Source organism: Oncorhynchus nerka, linkage group LG15, assembly GCF_034236695.1.
Source record: "Oncorhynchus nerka isolate Pitt River linkage group LG15, Oner_Uvic_2.0, whole genome shotgun sequence".
In the NCBI taxonomy this organism is placed as follows: domain Eukaryota; kingdom Metazoa; phylum Chordata; class Actinopteri; order Salmoniformes; family Salmonidae; genus Oncorhynchus; species Oncorhynchus nerka.
The window spans coordinates 104,595,328-104,617,671 of NC_088410.1; the positions used below are offsets into that span (position 1 = coordinate 104,595,328).

The following is a 22,344-nucleotide window of genomic DNA, read 5'->3' on the forward strand; positions in this document are numbered from 1 at the left end:
CCAGCCCCTGATGACTCCTTATCCCTTATCTTATCCAGCCCTGATTACTCCTATCTCTTATCCAGCCCCTGATTACTCCTTATCTCTTATCCAGCCCCTGATTACTCCTTATCTCTTATCCAGCCCCTGATTACTCCTTATCTCTTATCCAGCCCCCGATTACTCCTTATCTCTTATCCAGTCCCTGATGACTCCTTATCCCTTATATCTTATCCAGCCCCTGATTACTCCTTATCTCTTATCCAGCCCCTGATTACTCCTTATCTCTTATCCAGCCCCTGATTACTCCTTATCTCTTATCCAGCCCCTGATTACTCCTTATCTCTTATCCAGCCCCTGATGACTCCTTATCTCTTATCCAGTCCCTGATGACTCCTTATCCCTATCTCTTATCCAGCCCCTGATTACTCCTTATCTCTTATCTTATCAGCCCCTGATTTTTATCTCTTATCCAGCCCCTGATTACTCTTATCCATTTTCCCTCTTATCCAGTTATTACTCCTTATCTCTTATCCAGCCCCTGATTACTCCTTATCTCTTATCCAGCCCCTGATTACTCCTTATCTCTTATCCAGCCCCTGATTACTCCTTATCCTTATCCCCCTGATTATATTATCTCTTATCCAGCCCCTGATTACTCCTTATCTCTTATCCAGTCCCTGATCTCCTTATCTTTATCCAGCCCCTGATTATCCCTTATATCTTATCCAGCCCCTGATGACTATTATCTTATCCAGCCCCTGATTACTCCTTATCTCTTATCCAGCCCCTGATTACTCCTTATCTCTTATCCAGCCCCTGATTATTCCTTATCTCTTATCCAGCCCCTGATTACTCCTTATCTCTTATCTAGCCCCTGATTACTCCTTATCTCTTATCCAGCCCTGATTACTCCTTATCTCTTATCCAGCCCCTGATTACTCCTTATCTCTTATCCAGCCCCGATTACTCCTTATCTCTTATCCAGTCCCTGATGACTCCTTATCCCTTATATCTTATCCAGCCCTGATTATCCTTATCTCTTATCCAGCCCCTGATTACTCCTTATCTCTTATCCAGCCCCTGATTACTCCTTATCTCTTATCCAGCCCCTGATTACTCCTTATCTCTTATCCAGTCCTGATGACTCCTTATCCCATATATCTTATCCAGCCCCCAGCCCCTGATTACTCCTTATCTCTTATCCAGCCCCTGATTACTCCTTATCTCTTATCCAGCCCCTGATTACTCCTTATCTCTTATCCAGCCCCTGATTACTCCTTATCTCTTATCCAGCCCTGATGACTCCTTATCTCTTATCCAGTCCCTGATGACTCCTTATCCCTTATATCTTATCCAGCCCCTGATTACTCTTTCCTTCCAGCCCTGATTACTCCTTATCAGCCCCTGATTATCCCCCTCTCTTATCCAGCCCCTGATTACTCCTTATCTCTTATCCAGCCCCTCTTATCCAGCCCCTGATTACTCCCTTATCTAGCCCCCTGATTACTCCTTATCTCTTATCCAGCCCCTGATTACTCCTTTATCCAGCCCCTGATTACTCCTTATCTTATCCAGCCCCTGATTACTCCTTATCTCTTATCTCTGATTATCCAGCCTTATCCTGATTACTCCTTATCTCTTATCCAGCCCTGATTACTCCTCTTATCCAGCCCCTGATTACTCCTTATCTCTTATCCAGCCCCTGATGACTCCTTATCCCTTATATCTTATCCAGCCCCTGATTACTCCTTATCTCTTATTATCTCTTAGTCCCTGATTACTCCTTATCTCTTATCCAGCCCTGATTACTCCTTATCCCTTATCTAGCCCCTGATTACTCCTTATCTCTTATCCAGCCCCTGATTACTCCTTATCCCTTATCTAGCCCCTGATTACTCCTTATCTCTTATCCAGCCCCTGATTACTCCTTATCTCTTATCCAGTCCCTGATGACTCCTTATCCCTTATATCTTATCCAGCCCCTGATGACTCCTTATCCCTTATATCTTATCCAGCCCCTGATGACTCCTTATCCCTTATCCAGCCCCTGATTACTCCTTATCTCTTATCCAGCCCCTGATTACTCCTTATCTCTTATCCAGCCCCTGATTATTCCTTATCTCTTATCCAGCCCCTGATTACTCCTTATCTCTTATCCAGCCCCTGATTACTCCTTATCTCTTATCCAGCCCCTGATTACTCCTTATCTCTTATCCAGCCCCTGATTACTCCTTATCTCTTATCCAGCCCCCGATTACTCCTTATCTCTTATCCAGTCCCTGATGACTCCTTATCCCTTATATCTTATCCAGCCCCTGATTACTCCTTATCTCTTATCCAGCCCCTGATTACTCCTTATCTCTTATCCAGCCCCTGATGACTCCTTATCTCTTATCCAGCCCCTGATTACTCCTTATCTCTTATCCAGTCCTGATGACTCCTTATCTTTATCTTATCAGCCCCTGATTACTCCTTATCTCTTATCCAGCCCTGATTACTCCTTATCTCTTATCCAGCCCCTGATTACTCCTTATCTCTTATCCAGCCCCTGATTACTCCTTATCTCTTATCAGCCCCTGATTACTCCTTATCTCTTATCCAGCCCCTGATTACTCCTTATCTCTTATCCAGTCCCGGATGACTCCTTATCTCTTATCCAGCCCTGATGACTCCTTATCCCTTATCTCTTATTATCCAGCCCCTGATTACTCCTTATCTCTTATCCATTACTCTTATCTCTTATCCAGCCCCTGATTACTCCTTATCTCTTATCCAGCCCCTGATTACTCCTTATCTCTTATCCAGCCGCTGATTACTCCTTATCTCTTATCCAGCCCCTGATTACTCCTTATCCCTTATCCCCTGATTACTCCTTATCTCTTATCCAGCTGATTACCTGATCTCTTATCCAGATTACTCCTTATCCTTATCCAGCCCCTGATTACTTATCTCTTATCCAGCCCCTGATTACTCCTTATCTCTTATCTAGCCCCTGATTACTCCTATCTCTTATCCAGCCCTGATTACTCCTTATCTCTTATCCAGCCCCGATTACCCTTATCTCTTATCCAGATGACTCCTTATCCCTTATATCTTATCCAGCCCCTGATTACTCCTTATCTCTTATCCAGCCCCTGATTACTCCTTATCTCTTATCCAGCCCCTGATTACTCCTTATCTCTTATCCAGCCCCTGATTACTCCTTATCTCTTATCCAGCCCCTGATGACTCCTTATCTCTTATCCAGTCCCTGATGACTCCTTATCCCTTATATCTTATCCAGCCCCTGATTACTCCTTATCTCTTATCCAGCCCCTGATTACTCCTTATCTCTTATCCAGCCCTGATTACTCCTTATCTCTTATCCAGCCCCTGATTACTCCTTATCTCTTATCCAGCCCCTGATGACTCCTTATCTCTTATCCAGTCCCTGATGACTCCTTATCCCTTATCTCTTATCCAGCCCCTGATTACTCCTTATTCCTTATCTCTTATCCAGCCCCTGATTACTCCTTATCTCTTATCCAGCCCCTGATTACTCCTTATCTCTTATCCAGCCCCTGATTACTCCTTATCTCTTATCCAGTCCCTGATTACTCCTTATCTCTTATCCAGCCCCTGATTACTCCTTATCCCTTATCTAGCCCCTGATTACTCCTTATCTCTTATCCAGCCCCTGATTACTCCTTATCCCTTATCTAGCCCCTGATTACTCCTTATCTCTTATCCAGCCCCTGATTACTCCTTATCTCTTATCCAGTCCCTGATGACTCCTTATCCCTTATATCTTATCCAGCCCCTGATGACTCCTTATCCCTTATCCAGCCCCTGATTACTCCTTATCTCTTATCCAGCCCCTGATTACTCCTTATCTCTTATCCAGCCCCTGATTATTCCTTATCTCTTATCCAGCCCCTGATTACTCCTTATCTCTTATCCAGCCCCTGATTACTCCTTATCTCTTATCCAGCCCCTGATTACTCCCTATCTCTTATCCAGCCCCTGATTACTCCTTATCTCTTATCCAGCCCCTGATTACTCCTTATCTCTTATCAGCCCTGATTACTCCTTATCTCTTATCCAGCCCCTGATGACTCCTTATCTCTTATCCAGCCCCTGATTACTCCTTATCTCTTATCCAGCCCCTGATTACTCCTTATCTCTTATCCAGCCCCTGATTACTCCTTATCTCTTATCCAGCCCCTGATGACTCCTTATCTCTTATCCAGTCCCGGATGACTCCTTATCCCTTATATCTTATCCAGCCCCTGATTACTTCTTATTCCTTATCTCTTATCCAGCCCTGATTACTCCTTATCTCTTATCCAGCCCTGATTACTCCTTATCTCTTATCCAGCCCCTGATTACTCCTTATCTCTTATCCAGCCCTGATTACTCCTTATCTCTTATCCAGCCCCTGATTACTCCTTATCCCTTATCTAGCCCCTGATTACTCTTTATCTCTTATCCAGCCCCTGATTACTCATTATCTCTTATCCAGCCCCTGATTACTCCTTATCTCTTATCCAGCCCCTGATTACTCCTTATCTCTTATCTAGCCCTGATTACTCTTATCTCTTATCTAGCCCCTGATTACTCCTTATCTCTTATCCAGCCCCTGATTACTCCTTATCTCTTATCCAGTCCCTGATTAATCCTTATCTCTTATCCAGCCCCTGATTACTCCTTATCTCTTATCCAGCCCTGATTACTCCTTATCTCTTATCCAGCCCCTGATTACTCCTTATCTCTTATCCAGCCCCTGATTACTCTTATCTCTTATCCAGCCCCTGATTACTCCTTATCTCTTATCCAGCCCTGATTACTCCTTATCTCTTATCCAGCCCCTGATTACTCCTTATCTCTTATCCAGCCCTGATTACTCCTTATCTCTTATCCAGCCCCTGATTACTCCTTATCTCTTATCCAGCCCCTGATTACTCCTTATCTCTTATCCAGCCCTGATTACTCCTTATCTCTTATCCCCCCTGATTACTCCTTATCTCTTATCCAGCCCCTGATTACTCCTTATCTCTTATCCAGCCCCTGATGACTCCTTATCTCTTATCCAGCCCCTGATTACTCCTTATCTCTTATCCAGCCCCTGATTACTCCTTATCTCTTATCCAGCCCCTGATGACTCCTTATCTCTTATCCAGCCCCTGATGACTCTTATCTCTTATCCAGCCCCTGATTACTCCTTATCTCTTATCCCCCCTGATGACTCCTTATCCCAGCCCCCTTATATCTTATCCAGCCCTGATTACTCCCAGCCCCTTATCTCTTATCCAGCCCCTGATTACTCCTTATCTCTTATCCAGCCCCTGATTACTCCTTATCTCTTATCCAGCCCCTGATGACTCCTTATCTCTTATCCAGCCCCTGATGACTCCTTATCCCTTATATCTTATCCAGCCCTGATTACTCCTTATCCCTTATCTCTTATCCAGCCCCTGATTACTCCTTATTCCCTTATCTCTTATCCAGCCCCTGATTACTCCTTATCTCTTATCCAGCCCCTGATTACCTTATCTCTTATCCAGCCCTGATCTCTTATCTCTTATCCAGCCCCTGATTACTCCTTATCTCTTATCCAGCCCCTGATTACTCCTTATCTCTTATCCAGCCCCTGATTACTCCTTATCTCTTTTACTCCTTATCTCTTATCCAGCCCCTGATTACTCCTTATCTCTTATCCAGCCCCTGATTACCCTTATCTCTTATCCAGCCCTGGATTACTCTATCTCTTATCCAGCCCCTGATTACTCCTTATCTCTTATCCAGCCCCTGATTACTCTTATCCCTTATATCTTATCCAGCCCCTGATGACTCCTTATCCCTTATCCAGCCCCTGATTACTCCTTATCTCTTATCCAGCCCCTGATTACTCCTTATCTCTTATCCAGCCCCTGATTATCCAGCCCCTGATTATCTCTTATCCAGCCCCTGATTACTCCTTATCTCTTATCCAGCCCCTGATTACTCCTTATCTCTTATCCAGCCCCTGATTACTCCTTATCTCTTATCCAGCCCTGATTACTCCTTATCTCTTATCTCTTATCTAGCTCTTATCTAGCCCCTGATTACTCCTTATCTCTTATCTAGCCCCTGATTACTCCTTATCTCTTATCCAGCCCCTGATTACTCCCTATCTCTTATCCAGCCCCTGATTACTCCTTATCTCTTATCCAGCCCCTGATTACTCCTTATCTCTTATCCAGCCCCTGATGACTCCTTATCTCTTATCCAGTCCCGGATGACTCCTTATCCCTTATATCTTATCCAGCCCCTGATGACTCCTTATCCCTTATCTCTTATCCAGCCCCTGATTACTCCTTATTCCTTATCTCTTATCCAGCCCCTGATTACTCCTTATCTCTTATCCAGCCCCTGATTACTCCTTATCTCTTATCCAGCCCCTGATTACTCCTTATCTCTTATCCAGCCCCTGATTACTCCTTATCTCTTATCCAGCCGCTGATTACTCCTTATCCCTTATCTAGCCCCTGATTACTCCTTATCTCTTATCTAGCCCCTGATTACTCCTTATCTCTTATCCAGCCCCTGATTACTCCTTATCTCTTATCCATCCCCTGATTACTCCTTATCTCTTATCCAGCCCCTGATTACTCCTTATCTCTTATCTAGCCCCTGATTACTCCTTATCTCTTATCTAGCCCCTGATTACTCCTTATCTCTTATCCAGCCCCTGATTACTCCTTATCTCTTATCCAGTCCCTGATTAATCCTTATCTCTTATCCAGCCCCTGATTACTCCTTATCTCTTATCCAGCCCCTGATTACTCCTTATCTCTTATCCAGTCCCTGATTACTCCTTATCTCTTATCCAGCCCCTGATTACTCCTTATCTCTTATCCAGCCCCTGATTACTCCTTATCTCTTATCCAGCCGCTGATTACTCCTTATCTCTTATCCAGCCCCTGATTACTCCTTATCCCTTATCTAGCCCCTGATTACTCCTTATCTCTTATCCAGCCCCTGATTACTCCTTATCTCTTATCCAGCCCCTGATTACTCCTTATCTCTTATCCAGCCCCTGATTACTCCTTATCTCTTATCCAGCCCCTGATGACTCCTTATCTCTTATCCAGCCCCTGATTACTCCTTATCTCTTATCCAGTCCCTGATGACTCCTTATCCCTTATATCTTATCCAGCCCCTGATTACTCCTTATCTCTTATCCAGCCCCTGATTACTCCTTATCTCTTATCCAGCCCCTGATTACTCCTTATCTCTTATCCAGCCCCTGATGACTCCTTATCTCTTATCCAGCCCCTGATTACTCCTTATCTCTTATCCAGTCCCTGATGACTCCTTATCCCTTATATCTTATCCAGCCCCTGATTACTCCTTATCTCTTATCCAGCCCCTGATTACTCCTTATCTCTTATCCAGCCCCTGATTACTCCTTATCTCTTATCCAGCCCCTGATTACTCCTTATCTCTTATCCAGCCCCTGATGACTCCTTATCTCTTATCCAGTCCCTGATGACTCCTTATCCCTTATATCTTATCCAGCCCCTGATGACTCCTTATCCCTTATCTCTTATCCAGCCCCTGATTACTCCTTATTCCTTATCTCTTATCCAGCCCCTGATTACTCCTTATCTCTTATCCAGCCCCTGATTACTCCTTATCTCTTATCCAGCCCCTGATTACTCCTTATCTCTTATCCAGCCCCTGATTACTCCTTATCTCTTATCCAGTCCCTGATTACTCCTTATCTCTTATCCAGCCCCTGATTACTCCTTATCTCTTATCCAGCCCCTGAATACTCCTTATCCCTTATCTAGCCCCTGATTACTCCTTATCTCTTATCCAGCCCCTGATTACTCCTTATCTCTTATCCAGCCCCTGATTACTCCTTATCTCTTATCCAGCCCCTGATTACTCCTTATCTCTTATCCAGCCCCTGATTACTCCTTATCTCTTATCCAGCCCCTGATTACTCCTTATCCCTTATCTAGCCCCTGATTACTCCTTATCTCTTATCCAGCCCCTGATTACTCCTTATCTCTTATCCAGTCCCTGATGACTCCTTATCCCTTATATCTTATCCAGCCCCTGATGACTCCTTATCCCTTATATCTTATCCAGCCCCTGATGACTCCTTATCCCTTATCCCTTATCCAGCCCCTGATTACTCCTTATCTCTTATCCAGCCCCTGATTACTCCTTATCTCTTATCCAGCCCCTGATTATTCCTTATCTCTTATCCAGCCCCTGATTACTCCTTATCTCTTATCCAGCCCCTGATTACCTCTTATCTCTTATCCAGCCCCTGATTATTCCTTATCTCTTATCCAGCCCCTGATGACTCCTTATCCCTTATCTAGCCCCTGATTACTCCTTATCTCTTATCCAGCCCCTGATTACTCCTTATCTCTTATCCAGCCCCTGATTATTCCTTATCTCTTATCCAGCCCCTGATTATTCCTTATCTCTTATCTAGCCCCTGATTACTCCTTATCCCTTATCTAGCCCCTGATTACTCCTTATCTCTTATCCAGCCCCTGATTACTCCTTATCTCTTATCCAGCCCCTGATTATTCCTTATCTCTTATCCAGTCTACAGCTGCTTCTGTCCGGAGCTCACTGGCACAGGGAAACTCTGATACCATGTTGCAAGTTTGCTAGCCGGAGCTTCAGGCCCAAAGTTAATAGTTGACACAATGTTTCACGTTCCTTGCAGACAGGCTAGCGTTGCCAATTTGATTTATGGGATATTTATTTCTATCTGGATATTTTCTACCTGCAGGCTGCAATGTTTTAATTTGTTGGCTTTATGTAGGCTATTACAATAGTAGTTACTTTTTAGGTTTATCATTTTCATTTAGATTTCAATATAATTTTGATTAACTACATGACAATGATTTTGACATATGAAGACGTTATTATACATTAAATTTAAATACGAAAGTTGTGCGCGTGAAAATGATAACTGGCAGAAACATATGTAGAAATGGTAGGATAAAATGGAAAAGGCTGTCGACAGCTGGTGTTGCCTATTACCTGCCCCTTCAGGAGTGTAACTGCAGAATCTGTGAAAGGAGGAGGAGGAGGTTTTGTCCTTCTGGTATCTTGATCTCTGTCTCCCTCTTTAGTAATGCGTCTTCATTTTTAATCACAGTGCTTCAGGCAAGCTCAAGTGTGTGTGTGTGTACACTTGAAGTGGGAAGTTTACATTTAGGAGTCATTAAAACTTGTTTTTCAGCGACTCCACAAATTTCTTGTTAACAAACAAGTCATTTTTCCAACAATTGTTTACAGACAGATTATTTCCCTTATAATACACTGTATCACAATTCCAGTGGGTCAGAAGTTTACATACACTAAGTTGACTGTGCCTTTTAACAGCTTGGAAAATTCCAGAAAATGATGTCATGGCTTTAGAAGCTTCTGATTGCTAATTGACATCATTTGAGTCAATTGGAGGTGTACCTGTGGATGTATTTGAAAGGCCGCTCAGCAAGGAAGAAGCCACTGCATCACAAAGCCCTGATCTCAACTTATTGTGGGAAGCTCGTGGAAGGCTACCCGAAACGTTTGACCCAAGTTAAACAATTTAAAGGCAATGCTACCAATTACTAATTGAGTGTATGTAAACTTCTGACCCACTGGGAATGTGATGAAATAAATAAAAGCTGAAATAAATCATTATCTCTACTATTATTCTGACATTTCACATTCTTAAAATAAAGTGGTGATCATAACTGACCTAAGACAGGGAATTTTTACTAGGATTAAATGTCAGGAATAGTGAAACTGAGTTTAAATGTATTTGGTTAAGGCGTACGTAAACTTCCGATTAACCTATGTATGTGCCACGTTTCCTCATGGTTATGCCTTATTCACTGTATATTTATGTATGTGCATTTCACCATTAGTGTACACACCTGTTGACAAAGCATATGACATAACGATTTGATTTCAAATCACATTGGTCACATAATTAGCAGATGTTACTCCAGGTGTAGCTAAAAACTTGTGTTCCTAACTCCGACTGCAGTTATATATCTAACATCTCACAACAATACACACACCTAAAACTAAAATAAAGTGAATTAAGTAAAATATACATATTAGGACGAGCAATGTTGGAGTGGCATTGACTAAATATACATATGAGATGAGTAAAGCAGTATGTCAACACTATTAAAGGGACTAGTAAGTAAATACAGTAGAATACAGTATATACATATGAGATGAGTAAAGCAGTATGTAAACATGATTAAAGTCACCAGTGTTCCATTATTAAAGTGACCAGTGATTCCATGTCTATGTATATGGGGCAGCAGCCTCTATGGTTCAGGGTTGAGTAACCGGGTGGAAGCCGGCTAGTGATGGCTATTTAACAGTCTGATAGCCTTGACATAGAAGCTGTTTTTCAGTCTCTCGGTCCCAGCTTTGATGCACCTGTACTGACCTCGCCTTCTGGATGATAGCGGGGTGAACAGGCAGTGGCTCGGGTGGTTGTCATGGATCTTTTTGGCCTTCCTGTGACATCAGGTGCTGTCGGTGTCCTGGAGGGCTGGTAGTTTGCCCCTGGTGATGCTTGTGCAGACCTCACTACCCTCTGGAGAGCCTTACGGTTGTTGCCGTACCAGGCGGTGATACAGCCCAGGATGCTCTCAGCACAGGATGCTCCCAATTGTGCATCTATAAAAGTTTCTGAGGGTTTTAGGTGACAAGCCATACTTCTTCAGCCTCCTGAGGTTGAATAGGTGCTGTTGTGCCTTCTTCACCACGCTGTCTGTGTGGGTGGACCATTTCAGTTTTTCAGTGATGTGTACGCCAAGGAACTTGAATCTTTCCACCTTCTCCACTGCCTTCCCGTCGATGTGGATAGGGGGCGTGCTCCCTCTGCTCTTCCCTGAAGTTCACTATCAGCTCCTTCATTTTGTTGACGTTGAGAGAGCGATAAGTTATTTTCCTGGCCCCACTCTGCCAGTGTCCTGACCTCCTCCCTGTAGGCTGTCTCTTCATTGTTGGTAATCAGGCCTACGACTGTTGTCGTCTACAAATTTGATTGAGTTGGAGGCGTGCATGGCCACGCAGTCATGGGTGAACAGGGAGTACAAGAGGGGGCTGAGCACGCACCCCTGTGTTGAGGATCAGCAAAGTGGAGGTGCTGTTTTCTACCTTCACCACCTGGGGGTGGCCTGTCAGGAAGTCCAGGACCCAGTTGTACCAGGCGGGTTGCAGACCCAGTGCCCTGAGTGTAAAAATGAGCTTGGAGGGCACTATGGTGTTGAAGGCTGAGCTGTAGTCAATGAACAGCATTATTACATAGGTATTCTTCTTGTCCAGATGGGATAGGGCAGTGTGCAGTGGGATGGCGATTTCATCGTCTGTGGACCTGTTGGGGGTGGTATGCAAACTGAAGTGGGTCTAGGGTGTCAGGTAAGGTGGAGGTGATATGATCCTTAACTAGCCTCTCAAAGCACTTCATGATGACAGATTTCAGTGCTACGGGGCAATAGTCATTTAGTTCAGTTGCCTTTGCTTTCTTGGGTACAGGAACAATGGTGGACATCTTGAAGTAAGTGGGGACAGCAGACTGGGATAGGGAGCGATTGAATATGTCTGTAAACACACCAGCCAGCTCGTCTGCGCATGCTCTGAGGACGCAGCTAGGGATGCTGTCTGGGCCTGCAGCCCTGCGAGGGTTAACACTCTTAAATGTCTTACTCACTTCGGCCATGGAGAACGAGATCCCACAGTCCTCGGGAGCGGCCCACGTCGGTGGCACTGTGTTATCCTCAAAGCGGGTGAAGAAGGTGTTTAGTTTGTCCGGAAGCAAGACGTCGGTGTCCGTGATGTGGCTGGTTTTCCTTTTATAATCCGTGACTGTCTGGAGTCCCTGCTACACGTCTCATGTCTGAGCCATTGAATTGCGACTCCACTTTGTCTCTGTACTGACATTTTTCCTGTTTGATTGCCTTAACGAAGGGAATAACTGTTTGTATTCAACCATATTACCAGTCACCTTGCCACGGTTAAATGCGATGGTTCTCGCTTTGTTTTGCATGAATGTTGCCATCTATCCACAGTTTCTGGTTTGGGTAGGTTTTAATAGTTTCTTTACCTCGCCTCCCTCTCCCCTCGGCCCGTCCCCTCTCTCTCTCTTCCCCTCTCTCTCTCTCTTCCCCGCTCCCCCAACTTCTTTCCCTCGCCCCTCCCTCTTGCCCCGCTCCCTCACTCTCGCCCCGCTCTCCCCTTGGCCCATCCCCTCGGCCCGTCCCTGTCTCTTTCTTCCCTCTCTCTCTCTTCCCCGCTCCCCCAACCTCTTCCCCACGCCAAACCTCTTTCCCTCGCCCCTCCCTCTTGCTCTCCCTTCTCTCTCCCTCTCCTTTCCCTTCTCTCCCGCTCTTCTCCCCCATTGCACTTTTCTCTCCCCCCTCCTTCCCACTCCCCTCCCTCCCGCTCCTCTCTCCCTCCTTCCCTCTCCTCTCTCACCCTTTCTCTCCACTCGCTCTCCCCGCTCTCCCTTTCTCTCCCGGTCTCCTTCTCTCCTTTCTCTCTTCTCCCCCTCGTTCTCTCTGCTCTCTCGCCCTTCCTCTCCTATCGCTCTCCCTTCCTCTCCTGTCGCTCTCTCTCCCTCGCCCCTCTCTCCCCCCGGCAGGAGGCCCTACACAGGGAGCAGATGTTGGAACAGAAGTTGGCAACGTTGCAGTGCCTACTGGCCACCACACAGGAGGCTTCAGAGAGCAGCTGGCAGGTAGTTACTATACACTACCACCCAAACCCTACTGGCCACCACACAGGAGGCTTCAGAGAGCAGCTGGCAGGTAGTTACTATACACTACCACCCTAACCCTACTGGCCACCACACAGGAGGCTTCAGAGAGCAGCTGGCAGGTAGTTACTATACACTACCACCCTAACCCTACTGGCCACCACACAGGAGGCATCAGAGAGCAGGTAGTTACTATACACTACCACCCTAACCCTACTGGCCACCACACAGGAGGCATCAGAGAGCAGGTAGTTACTATACACTACCACCCTAACCCTACTGGCCACCACACAGGAGGCATCAGAGAGTAGGTAGTTACTATACACTACCACCCTAACCCTACTGGCCACCACACAGGAGGCATCAGAGAGCAGGTAGTTACTATACACTACCACCCTAACCCTACTGGCCACCACACAGGAGGCATCAGAGAGCAGGTAGTTACTATACACTACCACCCTAACCCTACTGGCCACCACACAGGAGGCATCAGAGAGCAGGTAGTTACTATACACTACCACCCTAACCCTACTGGCCACCACACAGGAGGCATCAGAGAGCAGCTGGCAGGTACAGATACACAGTATTTTGGAATGTTATTGACAGGTTAAAATGGTGAGATGAATGAACTAATAGATTAGAGGGGTGCAATACAGGAAGTTGTCGGAATAGGACGTAACCACATGACTACAATATGTGGTCCTGAGTGTGTGTTGTATCCAGCCCTGTGTTGTATCCAGCCCTGTGTTGTAACCAGCCCTGTGTTGTATCCAGCCCTGTGTTGTATCCAGCCCTGTGTTGTATCCAGCCCTGTGTTGTATCCAGCCCTGTGTTGTATCCAGCCCTGTGTTGTAACCAGCCCTGTGTTGTATCCAGCCCTGTGTTGTATCCAGCCCTGTGTTGTATCCAGCCCTGTGTTGTAACCAGCCCTGTGTTGTATCCAGCCCTGTGTTGTAACCAGCCCTGTGTTGTAACCAGCCCTGTATTGTATCCAGCCCTGTGTTGTAACAAGCCCTGTGTTGTATCCAGCCCTGTGTTGTAACCAGCCCTGTGTTGTATCCAGCCCTGTGTTGTAACCTGCCCTGTGTTGTATCCAGCCCTGTGTTGTAACCAGCCCTGTGTTGTAACCAGCCCTGTGTTGTAACCAGCCCTGTGTTGTAACCAGCCCTGTGTTGTATCCAGCCCTGTGTTGTAACCAGCCCTGTATTGTATCCAGCCCTGTGTTGTATCCAGCCCTGTGTTGTATCCAGTCCTGTGTTGTATCCAGCCCTGTGTTGTATCCAGCCCTGTGTTGTATCCAGCCCTGTGTTGTAACCAGCCCTGTGTTGTACCCAGCCCTGTGTTGTATCCAGCCCTGTGTTGTAACCAGCCCTGTGTTGTAACCAGCCCTGTGTTGTAACCAGCCCTGTGTTGTAACCAGCCCTGTGTTGTATCCAGCCCTGTGTTGTAACCAGCCCTGTGTTGTAACCTTTTACTGCTGTGTAAAACGCAGTTGCATTTCCTTACACAGAGGAGAGCATGATTTGCTTGAATTTGTACGTCCCATGTAATGAAAGTGGTAACGATGAGTAGAAATCCTTTGTTTTCTGACACATCTACATGCCTCTTTTCCTAATTGATTTCTGACGTGGTTAAATCATACATAATATTGCTGCTACCGTCACTTATGACCGAAAAGAGCGTCTGGACATCAGAACTGGGATTACTCACCTCAAATTGGACGAGGAGTTTTTCTTCGATGAGTCGGACGCAAGGACGGCACGTTCAAGAGTTTTGGAGAGAAAAGAAAGAAGGGATACTGGTCTGTAGTTGTTGACATCGGAGGGATCGAGTGTAGGTTTTTTCAGAAGGGGTGCAACTCTCGCTCTCTTGAAGACGGAAGGGACGTAGCCAGCGGTCAGGGATGAGTTGATGAGCGAGGTGAGGTAAGGGAGAAGGTCTCCGGAAATGGTCTGGAGGGGATAGGGTCAAGCGGGCAGGTTGTTGGGCGGCCGGCCGTCACAAGATGCGAGATTTCATCTGGAGAGAGAGGGGAGAAAGAGGTCAGAGCACAGGGTAGGGCAGTGTGAGCAGAACCAGCGGTGTCGTTTGACTTAGCAAATGAGGATCGGATGTCGTCGACCTTCTTTTCAAAATGGTTGTGAAGTCATCTGCAGAGAGGAGGAGGGGGAGGGGAGGAGGATTCAGGAGGGAGGAGAAGGTGGCAAAGAGCTTCCTAGGGTTAGAGGCAGATGCTTGGAATTTAGAGTGGTAGAAAGTGGCTTTAGCAGCAGAGAGAGAAGAGGAAAATGTAGAGAGGAGGGAGTGAAAGGATGCCAGGTCCGCAGGGAGGCGAGTTTTCCTCCATTTCCGCTCGGCTGCCCGGAGCCCTGTTCTGTGAGCTGCAATGAGTCGTCGAGCCACGGAGTGGGAGGGAGGACCGAGCCGGCCTGGAGGATAGGGGACATAGAGAGTCAAAGGATGCAGAAAGGGAGGAGAGGAGGGTTGAGGAGGCAGAATCAGGAGATAGGTTGGAGAAGGTTTGAGCAGAGGGAAGAGATGATAGGATGGAAGAGGAGAGTGTAGCGGGGAGAGAGAGCGAAGGTTGGGACGGCGCGATACCATCCGAGTAGGGGCAGTGTGGGAAGTGTTGGATGAGAGCGAGAGGGAAAAGGATACAAGGTAGTGGTCGGAGACTTGGAGGAGTTGCAATGAGGTTAGTGGAAGAACAGCATCTAGTAAAGATGAGGTCGAGCGTATTTCCTGCCTTGTGAGTAGGGGGGGAAGGTGAGAGGGTGAGGTCAAAAGAGGAGAGGAGTGGAAAGAAAGAGGCAGAGAGGAATGAGTCAAAGGTAGACGTGGGGAGGTTAAAGGTAGAGTATCTCATGATGAGCTGTAGACCACACGATATACCTAGAGTGTTTTTCTGTATTTTTCGTAGCTTTTTACATACCATCACAGTCAGAGGCTGGCACTTAGATAGCATTGATTGAGCTGTATTCCGCCATAAGCAAACAGGAAAACACTCATCCAGAGGCGGAGCTCCTAGTGTTCTGGGACTTTAATGCAGGGAAACTCAAATCAGTGATACCAAATTTCTGTTGGGATGTTAAATGTGCAACCAGAGGGAAAAAAATTCTAGACCACCTATACTCCACACACAGAGACGCGTACAAAGCTCTCCCTCACCCTCCATTTGGCAAATCTGACCATAATTCTATACTCCTGATTCTTGCTTACAAGCTCAAATTAAAGCAGGAAGCACCAGTGACTAGATCTATAAAAAAAGTGGTCATATGAAGCAGATGCTAAGCTACAGGACTGTTTTGCTGTCACAGACTGGAACATGTTCCGGGATTCTTCCGATGGCATTGAGGAGTACACCACATCAGTCACTGGCTTTATCAATAAGTGCATTGAGGACGTCGTCCCCACAGTGACTGTACGTACATACCCCAACCAGAAGCCATGGATTACAGGCAACATCCACACTGAGCTAAAGGCTTGAGCTGCCACTTTCAAGGAGTGGGACTCTAACCCGGAAGCTTATAAGAAATCCTGCTATGCCCTCAGACGACCCAGCAAACAAGCAAAACGTCAATACAGGACTAAGATCGAATCATGCTACACCGGCTCTGACGCTCGTCAGATGTGGCAGGGCTTGCAAACCATTAGACTACACATGGAAGCACAGCCGAGAGCTGCCCAGTGACAGGAGCCAACCAGACAAGCTAAGTCACTTCTATGCTCGCATCGAGGCGAGGTAACACTGAAATATGCATGAGAGCACCAGGCGTTCCGGATGACTGTGTGATAACACTCTCGGTAGCCAATGTGAGTAAGACCTTTAAACAGGTCAACATTCACAAGGCCACGGGGCCAGATGGATTACCAGGACGTGGACTCAAAGCATGCACTGACCAACTGGCAAGTGTCTTCACTGACATTTTCAACCTCTCATTGACTGAGTCTGTAATGCCTATATGTTTCAAGCAGACCACCATAGTCCCTGTGCCCAAGGAAGCGAAGGTGTAACCTGCCTATATGACTACCGATCCGTAGTACTCACTTCGGTAGCCATGAAGTGCTTTGAAAGGCTGGTCATGGCTCACATCAACAGCATCCTCCCGGATACCCTCCATAGCAGAATAGCCGCACACAAGCCCAAGATCACCATGCGCAATGTCAAGCGTCGGCTGGAGTGTTGTTCTCCGCCATTGGACTCTGGAGCAGTGGAAACGCATTTCTCTGGAGTGACGAATCACTCTTCACCATCTGGCAGTCCTGACGGATGCCAGCAGAACGCTACCTGTCCGAATGCATAGTGCCAACTGTAATGTTTGGTGGAGGAGGAATAATGGTCTATGGCTGTTTTTCATGGTTCGGGCTAGGTCCCTTCCAGTTTAGGGAAATCTTAAAGCTACAGCATACAATGACATTCTATATGATTCTGTGCTTCCAACATTGTGGAATCAGTTTGGGGAAGGACCATTCCTGTTTCAGCATGACAATGCCCCCGTGTACAAAACGAGGTCCATACAGAAATGGTATCGAGATCGATGTGGAAGAACTTGACTGACCTGCACAGAGCCCTGACCTCAACCCCATCGAACACCTTTGGGATGAATTGGAACGCCGACTGCGAGCCAGGCCTAATCGCCCAACATCAGTGCCTGACCTCACTAATGCTCTTGTGGCTGAATGGAAGCAAGTCCCTGCAGCAATGTCTTCCCAGAAGAGTGGAGGCTGTTATAGCAGCAATGTTCCAACATCTAGTGGAAAGCCTTCCCAGAAGAGTGGAGGCTGTTATAGCAGCAATGTTCCAACATCTAGTGGAAAGCCTTCCCAGAAGAGTGGAGGCTGTTATAGCAGCAATGTTCCAAGATCTAGTGGAAAGCCTTCCCAGAAGAGTGGAGGCTGTTATAGAAGCAAAGGAGGGACCAACTCCATATTAATGGCCATGATTTTGGAATGAGATGTTCGACGAGCACGTGTCCACATACCTTTGGCCATGTAGTGTATGTAAAACACAGGAAAATCACATCTTTGACTGCACTGGGCCTTAATCTCAAGAGAAGACAGGTTCAATGTTCTCTTACATATAGACCTAGACAATGTCCAAAACAACACACTGAATTCAATGTTCAGTCATTTTAATTGTAGAGTCATGTATTTCTACACAATACCACAACACATTTTTCCCAAGAGGTAAACTCGATAAAGAATTCAATAATTTTGCCTAATTTTGCCTGGAATCAAGACATTTAGAATGTACCCAATACAAGCCCCCCCTTCTCTCTGTACTTCTGGTTATGGTGTTTATGGTTAGGTTATGGTGTACTGACCTTTCTCTCTCTCTCGCTCTCTTCTAGGCTCTGATAGATGAGGACCGGCTTCTCTCCAGACTAGAGGTGATGGGCAACCAGCTGCAGTCCTACTCTAAAGTAAGAACATTTACAAATATTTTGTGATATATTTGGTTAGGAGTTGTTTTGACGTCTTTTTCTCTCTCCCTCTCTTTCTCTTCAGAACCAAACAGAGAATGGTATGCGTAACGAGCTGGTAACTCTGCAGGAAGACAAGTACAACTATGAGATTACTGCCAAAGAGTCCCTGAGGAGGGTCCTGCAGGAGAAGATAGAGGTGGCCAGGAAGCTGTCAGAGGTTGAGGTGAGACTGGCCTATCTGTTCAATCCACCTCATTTTCTAACCGTTTTAAAACACGGAAGCCAAACGTGGAAACAATGGATTCAACTTCCTCCATGCTTATGCATTGTTTTAATGAATATAGAAATCCCTGCATTAGTATGTTTCTGTTAGTTGATACTCCGTATTGTTACTGTTAGTTGATATTGTTTCTGTTAGTTGATATTGTTTCTGTTAGTTGATACTCCGTATTGTTACTGTTAGTTGATATTGTTTCTGTTAGTTGATATTGTTTCTGTTAGTTGATATTGTTTCTGTTAGTTGATATTGTTTCTGTTAGTTGATATTGTTTCTGTTAGTTGATATTGTTTCTGTTAGTTGATATTGTTTCTGTTAGTTGATATTGTTTCTGTTAGTTGATACTCCGTATTGTTACTGTTAGTTGATATTGTTTCTGTTAGTTGATATTGTTTCTGTTAGTTGATACTCCGTATTGTTACTGTTAGTTGATATTGTTTCTGTTAGTTGATATTGTTTCTGTTAGTTGATATTGTTTCTGTTAGTTGATATTGTTTCTGTTAGTTGATATTGTTTCTGTTAGTTGATATTGTTTCTGTTAGTTGATATTGTTTCTGTTAGTTGATATTGTTTCTGTTAGTTGATATTGTTTCTGTTAGTTGATACTCCGTATTGTTTCAGTTAGTTGATATTGTTTCTGTTAGTTGATATTGTTTCTGTTAGTTGATATTGTTTCTGTTAGTTGATATTGTTTCTGTTAGTTGATATTGTTTCTGTTAGTTGATACTCCGTATTGTTTCTGTTAGTTGATATTGTTTCTGTTAGTTGATATTGTTTCTGTTAGTTGATATTGTTTCTGTTAGTTGATATTGTTTCTGTTAGCTGATATTGTTTCTGTTAGTTGATATTGTTTCTGTTAGTTGATATTGTTTCTGTTAGTTGATACTCCGTATTGTTTCTGTTAGTTGATATTGTTTCTGTTAGTTGATATTGTTTCTGTTAGTTGATATTGTTTCTGTTAGTTGATATTGTTTCTGTTAGTTGATATTGTTTCTGTTAGTTGATATTGTTTCTGTTAGTTGATATTGTTTCTGTTAGTTGATACTCCGTATTGTTTCTGTTAGTTGATAAGCCGTAGCAAAAACCACGAGGCACGCAAAAACCACGAGGCACGCAAAAACCACGAGGCACGCAAAAACCACGAGGCACGCAAAAACCACGAGGCGCGCAAAAACCACGAGGCGTGCAAAAACCACGAGGCGTGCAAAAACCACGAGGCGCGCAAAAACCACGAGGCGCACAAAAACCACGAGGCCCATGAATGGCCTGAACCAGTATCTGTGTTTTATAGACCCCATGAATGGTCTGAACCAGTATCTGCGTGTTTTATAGACCCCATGAATGGTCTGAACCAGTATCTGCGTGTTTTATAGACCCCATGAATGGTCTGAACCAGTATCTGCGTGTTTTATAGACCCCATGAATGGTCTGAACCAGTATCTGCGTGTTTTATAGACCCCATGAATGGTCTGAACCAGTAACTGCGTGTTTTATAGACCCCATGAATGGTCTGAACCAGTATCTGCGTGTTTTATAGACCCCATGAATGGTCTGAACCAGTATCTGCGTGTTTTATAGACCCCATGAATGGTCTGAACCAGTATCTGCGTGTTTTATAGACCCCATGAATGGTCTGAACCAGTATCTGCGTGTTTTATAGACCCCATGAATGGCCTGAACCAGTATCTGCGTGTTTTATAGACCCCATGAATGGTCTGAACCAGTATCTGCGTGTTTTATAGACCCCATGAATGGCCTGAACCAGTATCTGCATGTTTTATAGACCCCATGAATGGTCTGAACCAGTATCTGTGTGTTTTATAGACCTCCTGAATGGTCTGAACCAGTATCTGTGTGTTAGAGACCTCCTGAATGGTGTGTTGTGTAGTTTATCATGCTCGTTATTGGCTTGGTGGATGGCTCTGGGATGGCTCTGGGACTTAACTCTAGCACAACTAAGGTTATTATTATCAGAACCGGACTACTAGTTCAGCGGTTCTTCCTTTATAAAAGTCGTGTCGTACTGCAGCACAGCTTGTGGGCTGCCGCCATATTATATTCTGTCATTCAGTGAAATGTCTTCCCTATTGTCCTGCTGAAAAAAACATCAGCATTTTGAAAGAGTATTTTTATCATTATTTTATTAACAAATGCATAAATACTGTACAGTATGTGCTTGATCCGACATTTGTGCGGTTGCATGAGGTTTGGAGTTAGAAATGTAAACCTTTAGAGTCCTTCATACATTCCATGTTGGGTGACTACAGTAGCCGAGCTATTAGACTACCCTCTTGTAAAGGTTGAAGAGTCTATTGTCCTGCTAATAGCTCATCGTGCAAATGTTTTTTTTGCAGAATTCACAGCCTGCTACGCTAGTGAAAAACAAAATGCCTCGAGCTGTCATCACTACTGTAAATTAAAACACCGCATCTAAGTGGTACAAATATATTATTGTATTCGGAAAAAGAAAAAAAAAATGACACACGTAATTGAAAAATGTTTCCTAACAAGTGGTTGCCATGGTAGATAATCCATTAATAATTGGTATGACACGGCTCTCGGAACTCATTAAGAGGGGCGGATTCTATATGAAAATACTGGCAGATCAATAAAATGTCCCTGTAGATCTAATTACATATTGAGGATTGGAGGATTCTAAAGTAATATCCAAGGGGCAAATCTGGTCTTTGATATTGATTTAGAAATGTAAAAACCTACAGAGAATATCTAAGGGGAGTTTATATAATTAGAATGCAGGGTTAATAAGAATAATGGTTGGATAACAGATCGGCTCTCTGAACTCATTAAGAGGTGGCTTCTATCTTCAGTACAATTGTTAATTCAGAAGGTTAAACACATAGGTGTTAGGCCTGCAGTACGTTATAATAATCAAAGGTATGGGTGGAGTTAGACATTTGGCTGTTCCAGACACATAGGTGTTAGGCCTGCAGTAGGTTATAATAATCAAAGGTATGGGTGGAGTTAGACATTTGGCTGTTCCAGACACATAGGTGTTAGGCCTGCAGTAGGTTATAATAATCAAAGGTATGGGTGGAGTTAGACATTCGGCTGTTCCAGACACATAGGTGTTAGGCCTGCAGTAGGTTATAATAATCAAAGGTATGGGTGGAGTTAGACATTTGGCTGTTCCAGACACATAGGTGTTAGGCCTGCAGTAGGTTATAATAATCAAAGGTATGGGTGGAGTTAGACATTTGGCTGTTCCAGACACATAGGTGTTAGGCCTGCAGTAGGTTATAATAATCAAAGGTATGGGTGGAGTTAGACATTCGGCTGTTCCAGACACATAGGTGTTAGGCCTGCAGTAGGTTATAATAATCAAGGTATGGGTGGAGTTAGACATTTGGCTGTTCCAGACACATAGGTGTTAGGCCTGCAGTAGGTTATAATAATCAAAGGTATGGGTGGAGTTAGACATTTGGCTGTTCCAGACACATAGGTGTTAGGCCTGCAGTAGGTTATAATAATCAAAGGTATGGGTGGAGTTAGACATTTGGCTGTTCCAGACACATAGGTGTTAGGCCTGCAGTAGGTTATAATAATCAAAGGTATGGGTGGAGTTAGACATTTGGCTGTCCAGAACGATTATACTCAACCAATGTCAGCCTTTAAATGCTTTATTATCCAAACGTTTAAAGTGCGTGTGGACGACAGAGAGAAACAAAATGGTGCCGTTTGAGGCCCTGAGGCAGAGTGATGCTGGAGATAAAATGAGTACAAAAAAGAGGAAATGAAGCTCGCAACACACATCTGATGCGCATCTATTTTGTTTACATTCTTCATTGTAACCATAATGTCATAAATAAATAATTTAACACCCACATGAGCAGCTTAACTTGATCAAAACATGTCTTTATTCAAGACTATCAGAAAGAATG

General features: G+C 44.7%; 1 protein-coding gene across 1 annotated transcript in view; it reads left to right on the top strand.

Moving 5' to 3' along the window:
- Window positions 1-22,344, top strand: part of LOC115125409 (sarcolemmal membrane-associated protein) — a 132,074-nt gene that overhangs the window by 48,582 nt on the left and 61,148 nt on the right. Inside the window, exons 6-8 of the mRNA XM_065000756.1 lie at window positions 12,629-12,724; window positions 18,094-18,165; window positions 18,251-18,391. Coding sequence (XP_064856828.1) covers window positions 12,629-12,724; window positions 18,094-18,165; window positions 18,251-18,391 — 309 coding nt within the window. The remainder of the gene's footprint in view (window positions 1-12,628; window positions 12,725-18,093; window positions 18,166-18,250; window positions 18,392-22,344) is intronic.